This window comes from Chaetodon auriga, chromosome 20 (genome assembly GCF_051107435.1).
Source record: "Chaetodon auriga isolate fChaAug3 chromosome 20, fChaAug3.hap1, whole genome shotgun sequence".
Lineage (NCBI taxonomy): Eukaryota > Metazoa > Chordata > Actinopteri > Chaetodontiformes > Chaetodontidae > Chaetodon > Chaetodon auriga.
Window position 1 is genome coordinate 14,246,767 of NC_135093.1, and position 19,925 is coordinate 14,266,691.

At 42.9% G+C, this 19,925-nt stretch overlaps 1 protein-coding gene across 1 annotated transcript in view; it reads left to right on the top strand.

Annotated features, from left to right (window-relative positions):
• Positions 1-19,925, top strand: part of shisa9a (shisa family member 9a) — a 54,419-nt gene that overhangs the window by 18,832 nt on the left and 15,662 nt on the right. The window contains exon 3 of the mRNA XM_076759718.1: positions 18,084-18,266. Within this exon, the coding sequence (XP_076615833.1) occupies positions 18,084-18,266 (183 nt within the window). The remainder of the gene's footprint in view (positions 1-18,083; positions 18,267-19,925) is intronic.

Below are 19,925 nucleotides of genomic sequence, written 5' to 3' on the forward strand. Positions count from 1 at the left end.
CACTTCTTACCTCCATGCTGTTGCACAGAAGCCATCTCTCGCCTGCTCCCCGCTCTGCTGCATTCGTCAGGCAGAAGGAGGTGTCTTTGTCTGCTCGCACTGGTTCCCTCACACTCCCTGTTGCCAAGACACGGAGCCGTGCAGAAGAGCCGACATTTACACTGGCACACTGCAGGACCATTGCCTTGCACATGAATGCTATCATGTAACAGTCAGTGTTTCGTGCATGCATGAAACAAAGGCATGGAAAAACACAGGTATTCATGTGGAAAGCTTTGCTAAACTGTCGCACACATGAACACTCGATCCAAACGCCCATGTAAGAATGTGCATGCGTTCGCTAGAGCAATCACATGTGCAATTAGCACGTGCACTCATACAGTACATCTGCTCACATGCATCAATATATGCTACTGTTTCTGCTCCTGTTTGTACAGTTCTTTCAGCCACTGTATTTCTCACAGCAACACCCAGTCACACACACAAAACTCAATGGCACACACTCACACACTGTACACTTTGCACCCTGCCTGCGCTTGTGTTCTCCTGCTTACAAATGGAGCAAGGCAGTCGGTCTTTCTTCAGTAACCTACTTTTTCCCTCCCCTCGCCTTTTTTTTTCACTTGCATCCTTAACTCTCTGAGGGAGTATAGATGTCTTGCTCGAGTCGATTCCTGCAGCACGGGCCATCAATAAGCGTCGCGTTTAGTTTATACCTCTAATAATAGAACGTCACCGAGGCATCTTTGTGGATGAATGGAGAGGTCCTGCGGAAGAGTGTGGGATTCAGTCACGGGCTAATCTCCGTCTTAGTGTGGGGATCCCTCAGGGACACTGACGTTCTTGGAAGAAATATTCCTCTCCCCTCAAATTTTACATCTTTCATGAGCTGGAGGAAGGCAGGGGAAAGGTATCAGGTGCCCTTCTCGGTATGTGTACAATGGTGCAGGGAAAGTGCACTGACCTGCTGCAGAGAGACAAGGAGGCAGAGAGACAGGCAGATGAATACTCAGGATGCTTCTGACAACAGATGGACTGAGGGAGCAGGGGATTGAGAGGGAGGTGGAGGCACAGAGAGAATGAAAAGACAGATAAACAGGTACACAAATAACCAGGCACACGAATAAGAGAGTGTTGCTTACCATGCACTGATATCAGACAGGCAAATGGCAGCAATGGCGAAGCAGAGACAGAGAGGGGAGATCAGTCTAAACACCAAGCCTCTCAATCTCGCCCTGCGGATTGCCTTTCTCCCTATTCGTGAACCCATGTCACATCTACAATAGAGCACCTAATCACATTCAATTAAAGCAAATTATACGTTCACCACTCAGTCAGGAGCACACACAAATGGATGCTTGCGAACATAGCAAAGCAACACAGGCTGATACTGAAGACTAGCAGCCTTCGTGGTGGAAAAAAAAAAAAAAAAAAAAAAAAACCTCCTGTCAGATTACCCCCAGCAAGCAGACAGAAGGCAAAATCACACTGTTTTTATCTGAGGGAGGAGAGGAGCATGAGACAGATGATGTACCTCACAGATGGAGCAATGTGCAGGATGCAAGGCTATTCTGCAGCCTCACTTTGACTCACTTCATCACTGATGTGTTGTCTTATGGTTTTTAGGAGGGGTGGGGGGAGAGGGGAACATGACAGAGAAGAAAATAAGAACGGATTGTGGTTACAATGTTGTTGTTGAGGAAACTCCTAAATGTCACGAAGCTATGAATCTGCGAGCAAAACAAATTACGTCTGTAGATGATGATAAAGTATCATGTTGTCAAGCTGTCGTGCTTCAAGCCAATTCTAGCAAGTGTGTAACAAGGGATATTTGTACTGTAGCTCTCGAGACATACACCTAGAGGCCATTTCTTTGTTCAACCGAACACAGAAAGCCTTTTAATTGCAGTCTGGGATTGATTGGATTGTTCTGATGCCGTGTAAACTGCACGCAGCTTAAGCCGTTACCGCTCACATTTAACTCCCAGGTTCGCCTGAATTCAGCAATTATTGTCATGCATTTCTTGTCCCGCTGCTGCTGGCTGGCTGGCTGCTGAGAGATGAGCGAGGGGAAATCTGCCTACTGCCCCGTCTTGTCTTCGCAGGCCAAGAAAAGCCCCTCACAGCTGTGCTCCAACATTTAAACCTGCCAGGAATTCAGCCCAAGGGCCAGGTGCAGCAGACTAAAGCTTTTAACATAAAGCTCCTCTTCAGCGGAGCCACGGGGGCAGACTGTGGGTCAAAGACAGAAGGGGAATACAATCTGAGGTTACACTTAATTTAACACTATCAGATATTATAATCCTGCCTTCAACATGTCTGCTTTGTTAGAACAGAGAATGCTGGATTAGGGTGAGATTAATAGATCCGTTTAACCGCTATTTAAAATCAGATATCAGCCAGTCACTTTGTCCATTGCTGGTATATGAAAATCCTTCTGAGAACACAAAAATAAAATATAACATTGCAATTAGTTATTTCTTTGTAAATGTATCATCTACAGTCATGCTCCAATGCATAATTTTACAACTTGATATTATTAAGTAAGAGTACTTCAGAGTTATATAGGTTTTCCTTCCCTGATGCAGCATTAATTCAGTTCAAATTCAAGCAAATTTAATATATGCACAATACTGTATAATGGTCTTTTACAAAACTAAGTTAGTTCCCGAGTTTATATCACATATGTTTTGCTTTACTTTTGTCATCATAACTATCTGACAAGCAACCATTGGTAAGCAGTGTCCTTCCTGCCTCTCTCCGGTGGTATCTGGGTCGGTGCTGCTGACATGTTGTCAGAGGTGTCAGCCCCCTGTGGAGACACACATCATTATCATCACCATCTCCCACTGCCTCCCTCCCTATCTGTCTGTCTCGCTTTGTCTCTAGCAGCATGTTGCCCTCAGTTGATGGAGCGGCAGTCCCACTGCTGACTCATAACACTGGATGAGGGGGGAAACACTACAGCCCAGTAAGTCAAGGTGGCATTGCAGCGGAAGCATCCTGCCAATCAGGAAGCTCAGACATGCTCAAAGGAGCTCTTGAAGCTCAGAGAGAGAAGAAAGGAAAAAGTTTGAAGGGGTCAAACTTTTTAAACTGTCCTCTTTTTGTGGCAAAAAAAATCCTAAATAATCAGGCCATGACTTGAAAATGGAACTGTTCTATGAGAGAGACAGAAGATCATTGAGAAAAACAATAGGTCCAGATGTTATTGTGGATGCTCTGTTTCCTTGAGTGGTGCTCCATCATTATGATGAATAAGGGCTCCTCTTTGTCAATCACGTGCTTTAGTGGAGCAGGTACTTATTTCTCTGTTCTCGCTGTCTGCCCGTCTCGCTCTCTGTGGCTCAGTGACTGATGAGCCCTGTCACAGGGAAGAACACCCAGTCTGTAGCCACCAGAGATGGCTCCCAATGCACCGAGGAGATAAAATCATGTCACAGAAATCTGAATTCTGATATTTTAAAAAACCAAGAAAGGGAAATTGGAAAGGTGAGAGTGTGGAGAAGAACATGCACAGCGTCTTGACTAGAATTTAGTGAGGAGAGATGCAAAGTTTCCGTCCATTTTCAGGGTTAAATGTGACCTCTTAGCACTCATTGTTAACCCGAGGTGCCAGATGGTTTGTTACACAGAACCATACGAGAAGTCATCCGTGAAAACTGTTTGGAAAAGGGCAGGCACTTTCAAAAGATACTTGGCAGGTGATTGAATGAACCATCTGTCTATCATAACTTCATCCAGATCAACCATCAGATCAATGATCCACATGACTTAGTAGGAGAGAAACTCTTGCCGATGCCAGTCTGGAGAAGAGCGAAAGTGTGTTTTTCATCAAGAACGCCATCAGTGCCATTCTTTGTTCGTCTGTCAGTGAAGAAATACTCTCTGGTTCTGATATAACTGATGGCATAGCGCCACCAATGCTAACCTATTGACGACCCACAGCTTCTCTCGCAGTCTACAGACCTAAACCACCCCTGCCAGTAGTTCCAGTGACCCATCCTCCTCTCAATAAGGTCAGTATCTGGCAGAATCAGATCAGTATCTGCCTGGTTGGTACTGATCAGATGAATCAGATTGGTTCATCTCTTACTGTTTGTATTCTCCCATAAGATTAGTCGGGGTCTGATAGACCAGATCGGTTTTGGGGCAGATTTTGAGCTAATTAAGTGGATTGGGCTTCTGCAAGGTGAGACCAATCCATTTTAAATCCACTTTCTTTGTCAGTGTCATTCAATCAATCTCACATTTATTAAGTATATCAGTTCTTAGCACCACAGCCTCGTGCTACCTGATATAAAATGACTGGTACTGGTAACTGGTACGAAATGTCAGATCAGTTATTCCCTATATCATGATTGTATGGCTCAGGCCCGACTGCAGCTGTCTCTCATGCTACTAATCGATTTATTAAAGCTTATTCAATATACAATGACAGACAAGACCAATGCAGTGTTTGATTTGTGGTTGATGTGAAATTGCAGTTATTAGACAGTATTCCACAGCGTTTCTTTCCAAACAACTTTTTTGCACGTTCTGTTTTCTACCTGGTGTTCTCCCACACATCTGTCAGCGCTCAGCAGCACAGAGGACTTACGCTTTTAAGCGTCTGATAAACAGGTCTTGTTATCTGGAGGTGTTATTTTGAATTTCATTTGCTCTAATGCCCTTCACGCGTGAGTTGCTTCCATCCACTCGCGCGGCGTAGATGCCACAAGGTAGATTCTTTCCCGCTTAAATGTGAGTGTGAAGTCAGATGTAATGACACATTATAATACCGTTACAAATGGTTGCCCCCATCTGCTACGGTTTAGGAGTTGGATACAGATGAAAATCTGAGACAACTTTCCTACTTTACAGTATTTGTCAGAAGCGGTGGGAAGAGAAAATAATGGAACGTGTTCAAAGGAAGTCTCTTGTGGGACAGTGATGGTCATCATCACAATTGTTTTGACACAGTTCCTGTATTTTTAATCCCACACAGCTTACCTTTAAAACACAATTCCCTTTCAACATGAAACAGCTATCAGGTCTTTAAACATATCAGAGTGTTATCTTACTATTGATTCAGTGACCAGCTTTAACAATGTCCTGTGAGACTCAAGTCAATGCATTGTCCTGTGACAAGACGACACCAAAGGGAGATGGCTGTTGAATCCTGCTGAAAAGGCTCCACTGTGAATAGAAGAGAAAAAAGCGAGGAACAATAGAAATCTATAGCACTTCAAAATGAGGAAGGTATGACGGAAGGCTCTAATCATAAAAGGGTGCAGCGGAAGTCATTGTGCTTTCAAAGGCTCAGTGAGGAACAATTAAGGGTAGATAAGCTATTCTCTCTGCTATCTTTTCCCGCCGCCATTTTCCCTGACAGACTTTTCAATAATATGGTTTTCCCTGCATGGCACTCCTATCTGTTTAATGGTCAGCCCTCATGAGAATTACTCCGAGATATGTGATCGGTTTTGGAACAGAGTTGGCTGCACACATTTCTCTGTATCTCTGGAGCATTTCATGACACACTCTTTGCCGTGCCCCCCCTCTGAGCTCTCTCTCACTATCTCTTCCTAAATGGGAGTGTGCTGATGCGCTAATGAGCGAAGACAAAGCTAGCAGCATATGGTGATGATAATGAGATGAACAATGTTTGGAAAACAAGGCCATATATAAGGCTGAGGATGTGACACATTGCTTTGGAACACACACACAGTTTTGTGCACTGAATGCCATAAAGCAGCCTCATGGCTAAGTTACATGAGCTATATTATTCATGGCCATGCGCACCCAAGTCCTCACGGCAGCGTTTCCAGGCAAATAAATGAATGGTGGTGCCAGTGACATGGCTTAAACATGGTAGGATCCTTTTAGATGTTCATGCAAGTTCTCTAGAATTGAATGTGTCGCTGAACAGCAATTTCCTGCAATCTTTACCATATGTACCCCCACACTGCTTAGTGAGCATCCTCAGTGCTACATTGCTAGGCAACACAGTGGTTGTTCATGTCCCTGTCTGTAGTTAGTAAGCACTCACCTCTCTGAACGTCGTTCTCTGAGCCTGGTGCACCACAAGGTCCACAACAATTTGCTGTTGGTTCAACTTTTTTGGCTGACCAGTCTGCCCCATTCTCTGTCCCATTATAACCAGTCCTCTGTGCGCTGTGCATTGTTGTACTTTCAAATGTTCGGCAATATTTGCTTAGTTTGCGCTCACATCTCTTGACAGCTTCTTCAGGTCCTTTCAGACACAATGCGTTTTGAGCTGCGCTCGCTGCTAGGTTAAGCAGTTTGACCTGGAAAGGATGTTGTTGTTTGACCGAGCGTCACGCTGGGATATACATGCTGCTTTGCTCGATGCAGCGAAAAGCTGTTATGATGCGGCAGAAGCCAAGGGAAATAATGGGTTTCAGAGCAGTGATTAGAAGGCCTTAGAAGGTATACGCATACCTGCGTATCATATAGACTACACCACTGCTCCGTTGCTGTCACAGTGTTATAGCATTAAAACAGTTCAGGCAGCACGGGAACATGAGACTGAAGGAGAAAGCGTGTCACACACCACAAGCGTGACAACTGACAACCCCGCTTTTAGCTCACTATTTAAGTAGAATCCTTTATTGATTTATCAATTACTTTTAGCTAAGCATTTCAATTATTTATCCAATTCTTCTAGCAAAACCTCTGCTTGCTTGCTAAAAATTTTTATGCATTCTTAGTCACAACTTTGAGTGTTCAGGTGTAAAAGCTGTCATTTGATCTTAATTGTAAAAACTCATGAACACCTTTAATTCTGGTTGAGAGGTGTCTCCTATTTCCTGTTTCTACTATTGCATTGTGGTAAGTTATTGCCTATTTACAATTACAATTACAAATACAGTCATTTGGCACACACTTTTATCCAAAGCGACTTACATATGAATTCACACACACCGCAGCATCGGGGGCAGTTTTGGGGTTCAGTGTCAGTGGGGTTCAGATGTGGACTGCCAAGGTTCGGGATTCGAACCACCGACCTCCTGATTGGCCACAGCCAGAGGTCGGTTGGTTTCACCTGAGGAGGAGTTGGGTAGAACGGTCTGGTATGTTCTTTGTCTTCTTTCACTTGAGTACACCTCAGTCTTTCTACATACCCCCTGGTAAATGCAGAGGCACCCCCTGGGGTACAAGAAGGCCCGCCCCTGGTTGGGATTTACTTTGCTAACGTCGGCTACTCCGTGACTTTTGAAGCACCTCTAAAAGCTGCATGCCGTTTGCTCAGCTGTCATAAAGCTGGCCTTCTTTCAAACAGTAAGCATGGGTGTCAAAGAGTTTGTCTGTGAGCTTTCTGGCCCTTAGCCTTCAAAAGTTGCCCCCTACAGCTGAAAATACCAGCAGGTAGCAAGACCAATGCAGCCCCAGACATCTGTTCTTCTCTTGCTGTCTGTCTCTCTCTCGTTCTAGCAAACTTTCTTGTTTATATAGTCAAGGATTTAATGAATTTTGTCCCCCATATCCACCAATCACATATGTCTGAGCGATTTACCTCAGGGCCCAGAATCGCCTTCCTTTGCTCAAGCTTCCACATGAACTCCCTCACCTTACCGTCCGCCCCACAAAGGGGATATTACACCAAGCTCCCGGCGAAATTCCCATGAGCTCAGCGGTCACATAGCGAGGCCTTTGCTCACTCTGTGATCCTCGCTGTCCTCCATGCTGCAGGAGAGAGATACAGGCCGAAGGGATGAGGTCAAGATAGATGCAGTCCTTCTTATGTACTGTAAACACACAGGAGGGCAAATACAGAGGAAGCTCTGCACTCCCGCCTCGCACAGGCTCACACATAACCTGCTTACCATTTTTGGTGTGACTAAATATGCATATGCAGAGAAACAGAGTGGACCCCACACACTCCTACGTGTACACAAAGATGTGTGCACACTGTCACACAGGGGTGAATGATTTGGGCGAGTCAAGAGCTCTCAAAGCTACATAATAAACAGAGAAAGCTTCACACATTAGAGATTACCCATTTTTAGTCTTGGGATGCATTTTTTGGGCACATTCTTCTGAACTAATATCACAAAGATGTTTACTGTCACTCTCAATTTAAAAAAAATACAGGCAGCAGCTTTGGACAACTGCACACGTCTCATCTTTCATTTTCAGGCTCTATTTACACAGGTTTTCATCGTCGGTGCAGACTTTTGTGTCAACATCTATTCAACGTCAAAATGCTTTGCTCGGTTATACCCAAAGATGACTCATAAAATTGCCTTTTTACCAAACTAGAGCAAGTCTTTCAATAAAACATGCATGCTTTTTTGACAACGCCTGACAAAGCTGTTAGGATGTGACCTAGAACAAGCTCAGAGGAGGCAAGCAGACACGTGAAGAATAAGTGGAGAGAGATGAACAGACAGACCAACAGAGCAGCAGGCAGCATAACATAGGTTGCATAACAATGACTTTTTCAGTACAGTACAGCCGGCCTGCCTGTTGATATGTGGGCGCGGGTGACTGCGGGACAATGCGAACTCGCCGTGTGCTGCAGAGCAAATACTACACGAGAGAATACTGTTGCCATGACAAGAGAGAAGAAGAGGGAGATGGAGAGGGTTGAGTAATGACAGAGAGGCAGTTTTGCAGCTGAAGAAAAGAAGAGGGTTTATCCATTTGCAGAGTGAGGAGAAAGAGGGAATAATAGATGAGTCAGCTGCTTACAATTTTCAGCGCCGAATCAAACAAGCAGTGAAATTACACTGTACAGCCAGTAGCAATGGAGTCAGGCCAAGCATGAGATAGAAGCACTCCTACATACATGTGCTCTGGCTCTCTCTTGATGTCTCTCTTGATGTTTTTTCTTCCTCATTTTCTCTTGCACACACACACACAGCTGTACAGTGCACATCAAGGGACACAGCTGAATGTGTTGTCTACCCTATTTCCAACAGAATATACAGTATTCTTGTCTGGGGCATGAGAAAAGCACAGATAGCATTTCTGCCCCGGGAGGATTGCCTCTCGGCTCCATGCTGGATGTCTGGCTTCCCACGAGGGCGACAGCGAGGCTTTGAAATCATTCTGTGTTTTGGTGCCGTATGACTCTGCCTCTGCAGTGTTATGTAGTGCACACTCATGTTGTTCGTTGCTGACTGCACTGTCTGCTACCTGGCGGTCATAAGCTCATCATCTACACGCTGTCTCATCAGTGCAGTCACACTTACTGTAATCCTGACATTCCTGCACCTTCACCCTGCAGGGTGAATTCATGTAAATGTCTTTTTCTTTTAACTTTAAAAATAAACAGTGGCATACATTTGAAATCAAATGCATAATCAAATCAACTGCCTTTACCCACAGTTCCTCACATGGTACTCTGGGATGACTTCATATAAATATATGCCCAGTTTCCTTCTGTCAGTAATTGATGTGACATAGCAATGATTCAACCTTAAGCCAATTTAGAGCCACTTACTTACTTACAATATACCCTTACAAACAGCCAGTGTTGTGTGCAGTTCTTAAAAAACCAGGGTATGCAGGAAATGAGAAATCTTTGATATTGGGCAGCAGTAATCTTGCAAAGCCAGACATCCATCTTGTCAAGCTCACCGAGGTCTGACAAAAATCATAACTGACCTTTAGAAATCTTCTGGCAGTCATTCAGCTAGCTGTGAGGTGGAAAACACCTGCCTATGGAGATGTTGTACCTAGATGGATGCGAACTGTGGATTCCCCACTGCAGTGAAAAATACAATAACAACAATAAATACATTTAAACTGTTCTTTCATGCATGTTTTCTCAAAGTTGGCATGACATCAATCAAATGTGACTCATACACGTAGCAGCAAATATTACTTTTGTCAAGTTTGTATGCTAAGTCTAAAATCTATTAACTTACTATTTTCCAGAGCTCATATATATTAACTTTTATATTACAAGAGGGCGTACTTTACCTTTGCAGTTCAGAAAACTACTGGTGCAGCAAAATAAGAAGTGGTCAGTGGGGAATGGTCAGATGAAGAGGGCAAAGCATAGTCCAGCATGGGAGCACTGCACTGTAAAAGAGGATAGTGATACAGTTAGCACCCAGCAGTTGCAGTGGAAGTCGAATATGGAACACAACAACAAACATCCAACAAATGACCATGTCAGTATGAGCCAGAGGAAGCTGTAGTGATGTACGTGCAGAGGCAATAACTCAGAAACTTTGCTTTATATTGGAAAAGCACATAATGCCTTTAACGTTAAATGTGGTGGATGGTGAGGGATGTCATGCTTGACTGAACTACAATGAACAAGCTATTGTTATCATCCCAATAATGTTATCTAATCTAATGTGTAATGGAAGAATGGAAGGTTTATTTCAGTTTATAGAGTAGTCAGAAATATTGCTTCAATAAATTTAAAGGATTCTTGTAACAATGAGTGAGGGTTTTGTAGGAGCAGTAATATATCATCTGCATAGAGACTGATCTTATGATGGACGTTGAATGTTTTGGGTGGGATTCTTTTTATGTTGGTGTTCCGACGAATGCCTGCAGCTAACGATTCAATGAAAATGGTGAATAGAGAGGGAGAGAGTGGGCATCCTTGCCTAGTCCACCTGTGCAGTGTGAAGCTTTGTGAGGTTTGTCCATTTCTGCATCTAAGGTGACTGTGATGGTTCCTGTTTGTTCAGTGATGAATAATCTATTAAATTAAAAAGCCTTGGTGTGTTACTGGCTGAGTGTCTTATCTTTGATGAAGCTGAATTGATCTGGTTGAATTGTGGATGACATGGCTTTTTCCATGCTGGGAGCTAGTGCTTTGTTATGGATTTTTATATCCACACGGAGGAGAGAAATGGGGCAGTAACTCAATGGGAAGTTTGGGTCTTTGTGAAGCCCAGTCTACAAATATGTAAAAATTTGAAGACAAATTATTTACAAGTAGAGATGAAGTATTACATTAAACTAGGTTCAATTTAGTGTTTAATACAAGCAGCAACCTCTGGGGCTGGAAACTGAAGCCAAAGCCGAAGTGCCAAAATGAACGGCCACTTGAGGCTGGCTCCAAAATCGAGTCAAACCCCATAGATGCCACAGACATGTTTCAGCCTGGAACAAAAAATGTTTTGGTCTCTGTAGGTAATTTCCCTATTCATGACAACCATACGATTAATTGAAATTGAAATAGGTTTGTTAACTGCACACATAAGAGTAACGTGGCTACCTCAGAACCTCATCCCAGAGTGCACAAGGTTGTTCATCTTAATCATTGGTTGAAAAAGTAGCTGTGCTCATGTTTACTGGAAGTTTTATTTCAGTTATCAGTCAGTTAAATAGCAAAGCTAGCATGGACCAGCAGTGTTTTTAGAACTCAGCAGGGAAGCCATCAGCTCCTGATGCTTTGTTATTCGGCATGAGATTGAGGGCAGTAGAAAGTTCATCCTGTGTTACTGGTGAATCAAGTGTATTGGTTTGTTCTTCACTCAGTTGTGGTAAGTGCTGTTAAGAAATGAAATGACGAACTCTTGACTCAGATCCTTTTTTGATGAGTATGGATTGGCATAAATTCTTCATCTCTGAAGATTGTATTTATCTCTTCAAGTGAATGCTTGGGCTTCCCTGTTGCGGTCTTAATGGTGGAGACTGTTGTTTTTTCTTCATTTTGTTTGATTTGATTTGCCAAGTATTCACAAGATTCATCATTATGGTGAAAACTGTCTTGTCAAAGTGTATTTATCAGCAATTGAGATTCCTTATTCAGAACTTCCTTTATTTGGTATTTGTACTTTCTTATTTCATTCTGGGCTACCTTCCAGTTAAGCTTCTTGTTCTTTATTTTTTCTTTAGAAAGAGAAAAAAAAAATACCCCTAAAAACTGCTTTCCCCATTTCCCACAAAATAGTTGGTGATGAATTTGGGGAATCATTTATGTCTAGGAAGGATGCCTGCTCCTTTCTAATGAGACTATCAAATTCAGGGTCTTGAAGAACAGATGTGTTAAAGCGTCATCTGGTGTTGCACCTATGTAGTTTTATTCCATGCAAGTGTTACGGGGGCATGGTCGCGAATAATGATGGGGTGGATCATTGAGTCTGATATATGAGATGTAACTGTGTTGCTGGTGAGGAAGAAGTCAATGTGTGAATACGAGTGGTGAACCAGTGAGAAGAATGAGTATTCCCTCGTGGCTGAGTGTTGCAATCAGCAACTATAGCCACCATGACAGCTCATCAACTGTCAAACTGTTGTTTTTGTGGACTGCCAGATGCACTTGTTTGAAATGCTAGTTCTGTCTACTGAAGGGTAGATAACTCCGTTAGACTTTCCTCATATTATGATTATAATGCGATGCCAGACGAATGGGCTTTTGATCCAATGGGACATCTTTAGGACTTGATTTAGCGTGGCACCCTTCTTCCTCTGTTGCAAATAAAACATAGCTAACATGGCTAGCTACAAACAAGCACTCTGTAACTTACTGTTATTCATTTGAAATGACTAAACAAACATTAAAATGTTCTACCACATATCTGTGCTTGCACATTTTTGTGGCCGATGCAGTGTGAGCGGTAGGCAACAGGACCTTCTGTTGCACCAATGCAGCCTCATTGAAATGAATGGGAAAGCCTGCATTTTTGTCACTTTGCTATTGTTAGTGTAAGGATTAAGTCTCCTTGTAGGATTACATCCATGGGCAACAATAAGTATTTTCAATAGCACCCAGAATGGCTACTCAAGAGGACAGACGAGTGTTTTTTCACAGCTCCTCAGAAAAATAAAACTTTCCTGTCGCTGTGTTGGACTTCACATACGTGGAAGACGTTTAGGTGTCGGTATTAGTGTTTAGCTAAGAGACAGGATCGGGCTGCCACTTTTAAGAATCCCCAGCATCCATCATCAGCCCTTTATTTTGAAGGCTCTGAGGGAGTCCTGAGAGCAGATGATCAAAATTTAATTTCATTCATCATTAAAGGCCTTTTAAATCTTTCATTTGAAAAGTCTTGATACAAATGGAACAAATGAATGAAGCAATTCAACATTAAGGGATAAGTTAATCAGTTTTAACCTGTTGTACCTCCAGCAGCACAAACTGCAGGTTATGTGATTTAATCTTCATATCTTTGTTGTAGCACCATCCTCAGTACAAACTTTCAGTTTTCAGATGACCATATCGAACCATTGTCATACACAACATATTTTCTGCACATTCAGGATTCCAACAGGACAAAACCTATTGATTTTGTTGACCTCATGACCTTTCACCCAGGAAGTCATATAACAGCCATCTATCCAGTTATCTATTGAACTCTACTGATCAATTTTTCTCTTAAGGTTCCTTAAAGTACTCAGATTTCTTTCTCTCTCAACTGAACGCGCTGAATCTTTCATTGAGCTCCGACTACACATTTACTACTCTGTTTCCTTTCTTTGGATTTTGCTGCTGTCCTCATATTTGGGAAACACTGGAGCAAGTTTACAGGCTGCAGTGACCTCAGAGAAGCAGTGTGTTTTGGTTCAGCTTGGTGAGGCACTGTGACCACACCAGCAGACTCCCACCGCGTCCCTTTCATCATCCTGATGGGCATCCTGGTGACAGCTGTCAGTCATCCCGCTGAATGGGTTTATAGTGTGATGGTGTCGTCAGGGTGCTGTGTTTGTTTTCACTCTGAACTGCTGCGTGCCTGTGTGTGTGATCTTTCCACTACGATCAAAATGCAGGGATGATGCAAAGGTGGATCCTCGAGCAGAAAAAAAAGTAGGATAATAGAACAGCGGGGTGGGAGTAGCAGAGCAGCTGGATATATTTTTGTTTATCTCTTAAGACTGCATTAGGCGAGGAGAGCAATTATATGTATTTTGGCTCAAATTTCCATTACCTTTGTCACCCTTGTCAAATGAGTGCTTGAAGAGAGCGAACAGTGATTCTATGAGCCTGAAATGACAAGCAGCAGCTCACTCCGTAAGCAAACAGCAGCAGAGGAAAAGAGGTTGTGGATTGTTTTTTCACTCTGAAACAGAAGTGTATTAGAGTAAACAGCAGAGGAAACTGTACTACAGCAGTGAATTAGAGTAAACAGCGGAGGAAACTGTACGACAGTGGGATTCACAGCAAGCAGCAGCAAACAGTATTAATTCTTATCTTGGATCTTATGCATTAGTAATAGGGATGAATTGACATAAGATGCCTCAATTAGCAGTGCATTTATAGACTGGATAGCTTAAAATTTTGTGGTATGTGATAAACCGCAGAAAATGTTCTTCACAAAATCAGTACAGAGGGTCCAATAAATCCACTTGCCCAAATGTTGTAACCATTAGTTTAAACCCCAATAGCACAGCTGCAATTTCTTGTATAAATCAGTGTTCTTAGTTGAAGCTATCCTGATTATATATTACATGCACTGCTTTTAGATTAGATTCCTTTAAACATGGTTTACTACTGAAAATGGATGAAACGAACCTGTGACAGGTCCTGGTTAAAGCAGGAGGTATTAAAGGAAAAATTTGGACTGACACACTAGTTTTTATGCTCCTGTAATTTTAATCATCTGTTACTGCAACACGTTAAACCGTCAGGGAGAAGTTGCTGCAACAGATAAACAGCACAGCCAACAGATTCCACTTCTGCCTTTCAATGTTTTATTGGTCCCACTCATATTTAAAGGAATTGTTTAACATTTTGGGAAATGTGCTCATCTGCACTCTGGAAGAGAGTTAGATTGATATCACTTGTATGCTTAAAACAGAGCTTCAGCCTGCTCAGGAGACAGTTAGCATAGCATAGCTTGCCCTGTAAAGAGGTACGAGTTAAATAAATGAGATGCAACGTGGTAATTAGTGGTACCAGCAGGCTGATTTTATTACCTTTGCTACTTCCAGCTACTGTATTTTGAGAGTGGTATCAATCTTCACCTCTATCTCTGTGCCAGACAGAGAATAACTGTATTTCCCAAAATTGCTTTAAGCCAAGATGCACCACAGTGGTAGCCAGATGTTTATCTGTGGCTCACTGTGACTGTATTTGATTTGCCAGCTTGTCACACCCTGAACAGCAGACATGAGTCCAGGTCACTCCAATATGTTCTTTGTCTCTCTGGTATGAGACTATTTAAACCATCTGGTCAGATTTTTATTGAATAACAACATAAAGTATTTGCATGCAGTCACAATGTATCATACAGTCCACATGTGAGGTGGGCCGAGTGTCCTCTTTCTTTTTGTAAATGTGGGTTTTACAATTGTATGCTGCTATTTCATGACTGCAAATCAGAGTGTCTGAAAAGCATGAGGTGTACCTGAGCTTTGATAGGATGCTGGATTTCACAATTGTGCTCTGCAACCGAACAAAATCCATTACAAAATAAGAAAATTGGTGACCTTGTGCCACCCATTTTGGCCTGCTATGAAAAATAAAGCCGTGGAGCGGCTTTCATCGTGACCGGAGTGACCGTTGTTTATCGAGAAATTCTATTAAATGTATTGAAGAGAAGGGCTTCATCTCCATCCCTACAAATGTATCCCCAACCCTCTGACACAGCATCTGCTTCAATTTATCTACATTCACGTAGCCTTCAGTGAGCCAGTCGTCTATATGAATGAACATCACACGTCTGCTCCTTCTCACCAAGCACCATGGGACATTTCACCACATCGGGTATTCTCCTACCCTTTCCTCGACACACCTCACACTGTTCCTCACTCTGATGCTCTTTTTAATTGTCTCTACTCTCCCTACCTTGTCTGTCAGTGTGCGTGTTTGGTTTGAGTCAGTGCCAGGGCTAAGTGATTAATTAGTAACTACACAATTTGTTTTGCCTTGACAGTCGGACTGTGCAGGTTGAAAGTGTCTGAGCACGCCTCGTGGCTCAACAATGCACCGCTGAGATGAAACAGCGAGAAAACGGTGCAGGAAATCAATATTGTGGGGTTGTTGCCATCCAACTTCCCCCTCTGTTTGCCGTGGAGCAACAAAAGGGCATCCGTTAGAGCACCTATAAGAGGGCGAAAGGAGATGAAGGGGAGGAAGAGCTTGTATTAATAGGACCATGTTGAGAGTGTCCATCTTTTACTGTCCGTCCACATTCTTTTCTTGTGCTTTCTGCCTAAGTGATTCTGTCTCGCTCCCTCTGTGCTTCACACACTTCCTTTGTTTCCCTGCCAGCCAAACTTTTTTTCTCTCTCCCTCTTCATTCTTTATGCATCCTCATCCTCATCCCTCCCTCCCATTTCACTTCTTCTCCCCCTCATTCCCTCCTCTCGCTCTCTGCCCCTTAACTTTTTCTTACCTCTCAAATTATCAAGTGGCAGCATTGGGGCTTTTAAGCGAATGCATTCACTGAGCAAGGATCCCGTCGCCTTCAGTAACAGGAATTTGCAATTATCTGTCAGGCTCAGCACAGCAAGAGAATAATGCTGCAAAATTCCCACACATATTTTAACATTCAGCTGTGCTTTAAAGTCAGACTGTGCAGTCCTGCCACACTTCCCTGCCACTCTGTCGAGCTGCAGGCCTTCATATCCATCTGTACGTTCGCGGATGTGTTACCCTGCCATATGGTTTCTGCGTCTTCCAGAGGAGGTGCAGCTGTAGGTGCAATTGTGGAGGAAGGCTGGTACACTGACTAATCAATTATGGCCATGGTTTAGAAGGATACTTTGACTGTATAATGTGCTGGGGAGCGGAGGACTGATTGCTTGCTAATCACAATCAGAACAGAACTGGAGTTCCTGTAAATCAGCAAGGTTTTACTGTGGTTTAGAGGCAGGAATTTAAAGCTACTGGATTATTTCCAGCTGTGTGTGCTGCAGTGATGTTGGAGAAGAGACTCATACGTTCAACACACCTTTTGAAATGTAATTATCGCTTATTAAATTATGGGAATACATTACAGTTAGCAAATTTTGCTATCATGGATACTGTAATTAATCTAAAACAGCTGTAACTTCCTACACCACCTACCCACAGGTGGCAAAATAGAGTTTATTTCTTTTAAAGCCACAACTTTTAAAGGCAGCTTCACATGCACAAGGATGGTAATAGCAAAAGAAATGTGGACAGCACCTCAACTAATTTAAAAAAGCATTACCACATACCGAGTGAACTGTACCTGAACACCACAGGTTGCATATGAGAAGTCTGAATAGTTAGCTAAAAGTAGTGGATAAACAATTGTGATAGCTAAAGCTAATTTCCCCCATCGCTCAGCGCGGGGAACACATCACTCCGGTCCTGGCTGAACTACACCGCCTCCCAGTCTGCAACAAAATCCATTTTAAGATTCTACTGATCACTTTCGAATCCCGACATGGTCTGGAATAACACTGTGGAATAAACTCCCCCTCAACATCAGGTCAGCTGAGTCAGTGCCCCAGCTTTTAAAAACACACCTGTGCAGACTGCCATCTGTACGATACGTTTACAGTGTCTATTAAAATGCTTCAATGTTGTGCTTTTATATTTAGTTTTATCTCTACTTTCTCTGTGTACAACGCTTTCACATTCAATATACTTACACCTATATTTTATAATGTGTTTTGTGGAGCAACTTGTGACGCTGATTTTGAAAGGCACTGTAGAAATAAGGTTTATTAGCATTTATTATTATATTTGAGGACAAAAGCTCTTTTTTGCTGCAGTTTAACATACATAGTACATAATAAATATTAGCTCAGAAATATATTGCAATTTGTATGCTGCAACATGACAATTTCAGCTCTTATACTGACTTGAATGTATTGGCATGCAAAGTGCAATTACTGGTTAAATCTCATGTAATAGGCAGCAGATGCACCTTATCAGTGTACATACAGGCACTCTGATAAATGTGTATTAGGCAGCATGATATACAACAGGCTGCAGCTGTAGAATGATGGCAAGAGTCCATCAGTTGATGGCACTGGCATGAATGGATGTTAATGTGCCCTGAGAATTGTGGAGCATGGATATCATTTCTAAAGCAGCTGATCACACTGGATCAAAAAAAGGAGGGGTTGTGCAGAGTGAATGCTGGAAAATGTGAATGAGAGATCTTCCTGTCACGATGCCCAAGATGCTCCCACATTCCCGTCCTGAACCTGACTCTAACCTTGTCCTGTCATGTGTCCTTGCCCCGCAGAGAGTGGTCAGATCAACAACAACGTGGGACCGGGCTCAAACATGGGCCAGCAGCACTCTTACCCCGCTCTCAGCCAGCTGGCTCATGTCTACGAGCATCAGCAACAACAACAGCAGCAGCAGCAGCAGCAACAGCAGCAGCAGAACAAGGATATCAACAAGTACGCCTCCCTGAAGGCTGTGGGTGAGTGTCTGTCAAGCTCTCTTATTATCTTAACATCTTTAAATTTTAAGACGAGCCGAAGAAGAGAGGAATGTTTTCCAGTGTTGATTTTAGCAGTCGTTGCTGCTGGCTCTGACTGCAGCAGTGTTTGGACAGGGTGGATCATCGTCACAATTATTCCGGGGAATCCCTGATTTTTGTTAGTGGAGTCATCATCTGATGCATCCTGTGCTGGCAGTGAATATTTCGGGATCCAAACACAAAGGGCACCAGATGATTTTTTTTGTTCCAGAGGTGCATTGTGGCAGCCCTGCAGGCAGCGTTATTGATTACACAGCAAACTTGACACGCTGTAAAACAGAAGCAGCCTGCTTATCAAGCTGTTTGACAGCTTAATGCATGCCACCAAATTCAGGCCCGTACAACTGGTTCTGTCTATATATTATTGGCAGTGGCGTCAATATTTCTTAAGCTGACTTCAGACTTCTTGAACTGAACGTTTCAGTGTGTCTGTTAGCTTGTTTATGCTAGACAGGTACCTCGCTGGAGTTAAAATTCAGCCCACTCACGCCAGGTATTATCTACAAACTTATCTAGACATCTGTAGAAACAGCTACAAAATGCTATTTGTCTGCATTTGTGTGCTTCATTTGAAAATAATCAGACAGGCCTGAAAAGCCTTTCTCCTACACGCAAGTAAAACATTTCATTCAAGTGACAAATGTAGGTGTGAACTTTCTCCGTATTGTAAATGTAAATGCTATTTTCCAGCTCACACTGCATGTGGAGGGCCCTGACTCATCCTCAGACATGTTACAGTAATAGATTATCATGATTGTTTATGCTGAGAGCTGCTTTGTGCCCTGGAAGCAAGAAGATGTTGTGTAATTATGATAGCAGTTTACATAATTGCCAACAAAACTGAAAACAGAGAAGCAGATGAATAATAAGTGATAAGTGGACACATCATCTTTGAGCTTAAAGGAAAGCCAGCTGACGAGGACATCAATGAAAATGGTGATTAACACTGTCATAACACTGAGTCCTGGACCCTGGCATCTTTGTTTGGTGGTGTATTTTTATAATTCCCAGATGACCGGCTAAACATAGACATCAGGCAATCGATACTTCCAGAGCAGCTACAGCTGTTTGATTGCTGAAAATTGTTCCGTTATCTAAAATGCCAAACGGAAGAAGTCTCGGCGTTGGTCCCCGAGGATCAGAGAACAAAGGGATTCTTTCTCAACTCAGCGTTTGGCACCGATATTCAAGAGGGAGAGAAGGAATCCGTCACAGGAGGCGCAGAGACAGGAGCTTCACGAGATCAGAGTGCAGCGCAGAGCCACAAGACGCGTCACGGCTTGAGGACGGGACACAACCTCGCTGTTTCTCAACTGGAAAACCTTCCTCTCTGATGTCAGGGTACAGCCCGCCTTTCATCTCACCGCACTTAAAACCAACAGATGGATGCAGCACATGCTCTGAGGAATGAGGACGGCTTTTTGGGAAATGCAAGAAATGTCTAACTGTGGGAGAAATAGCCGAGGCAGGTTGATGGAAAATAGGTGGAGGGAAAACGGTAATTGAAGCGAGATTACTGGAATTTAACGATTACGAACTGAGAGTGTACCCTTCACCCTTTACGCCAACCTAATTTTTAAAAAAAACATACAACTTCTC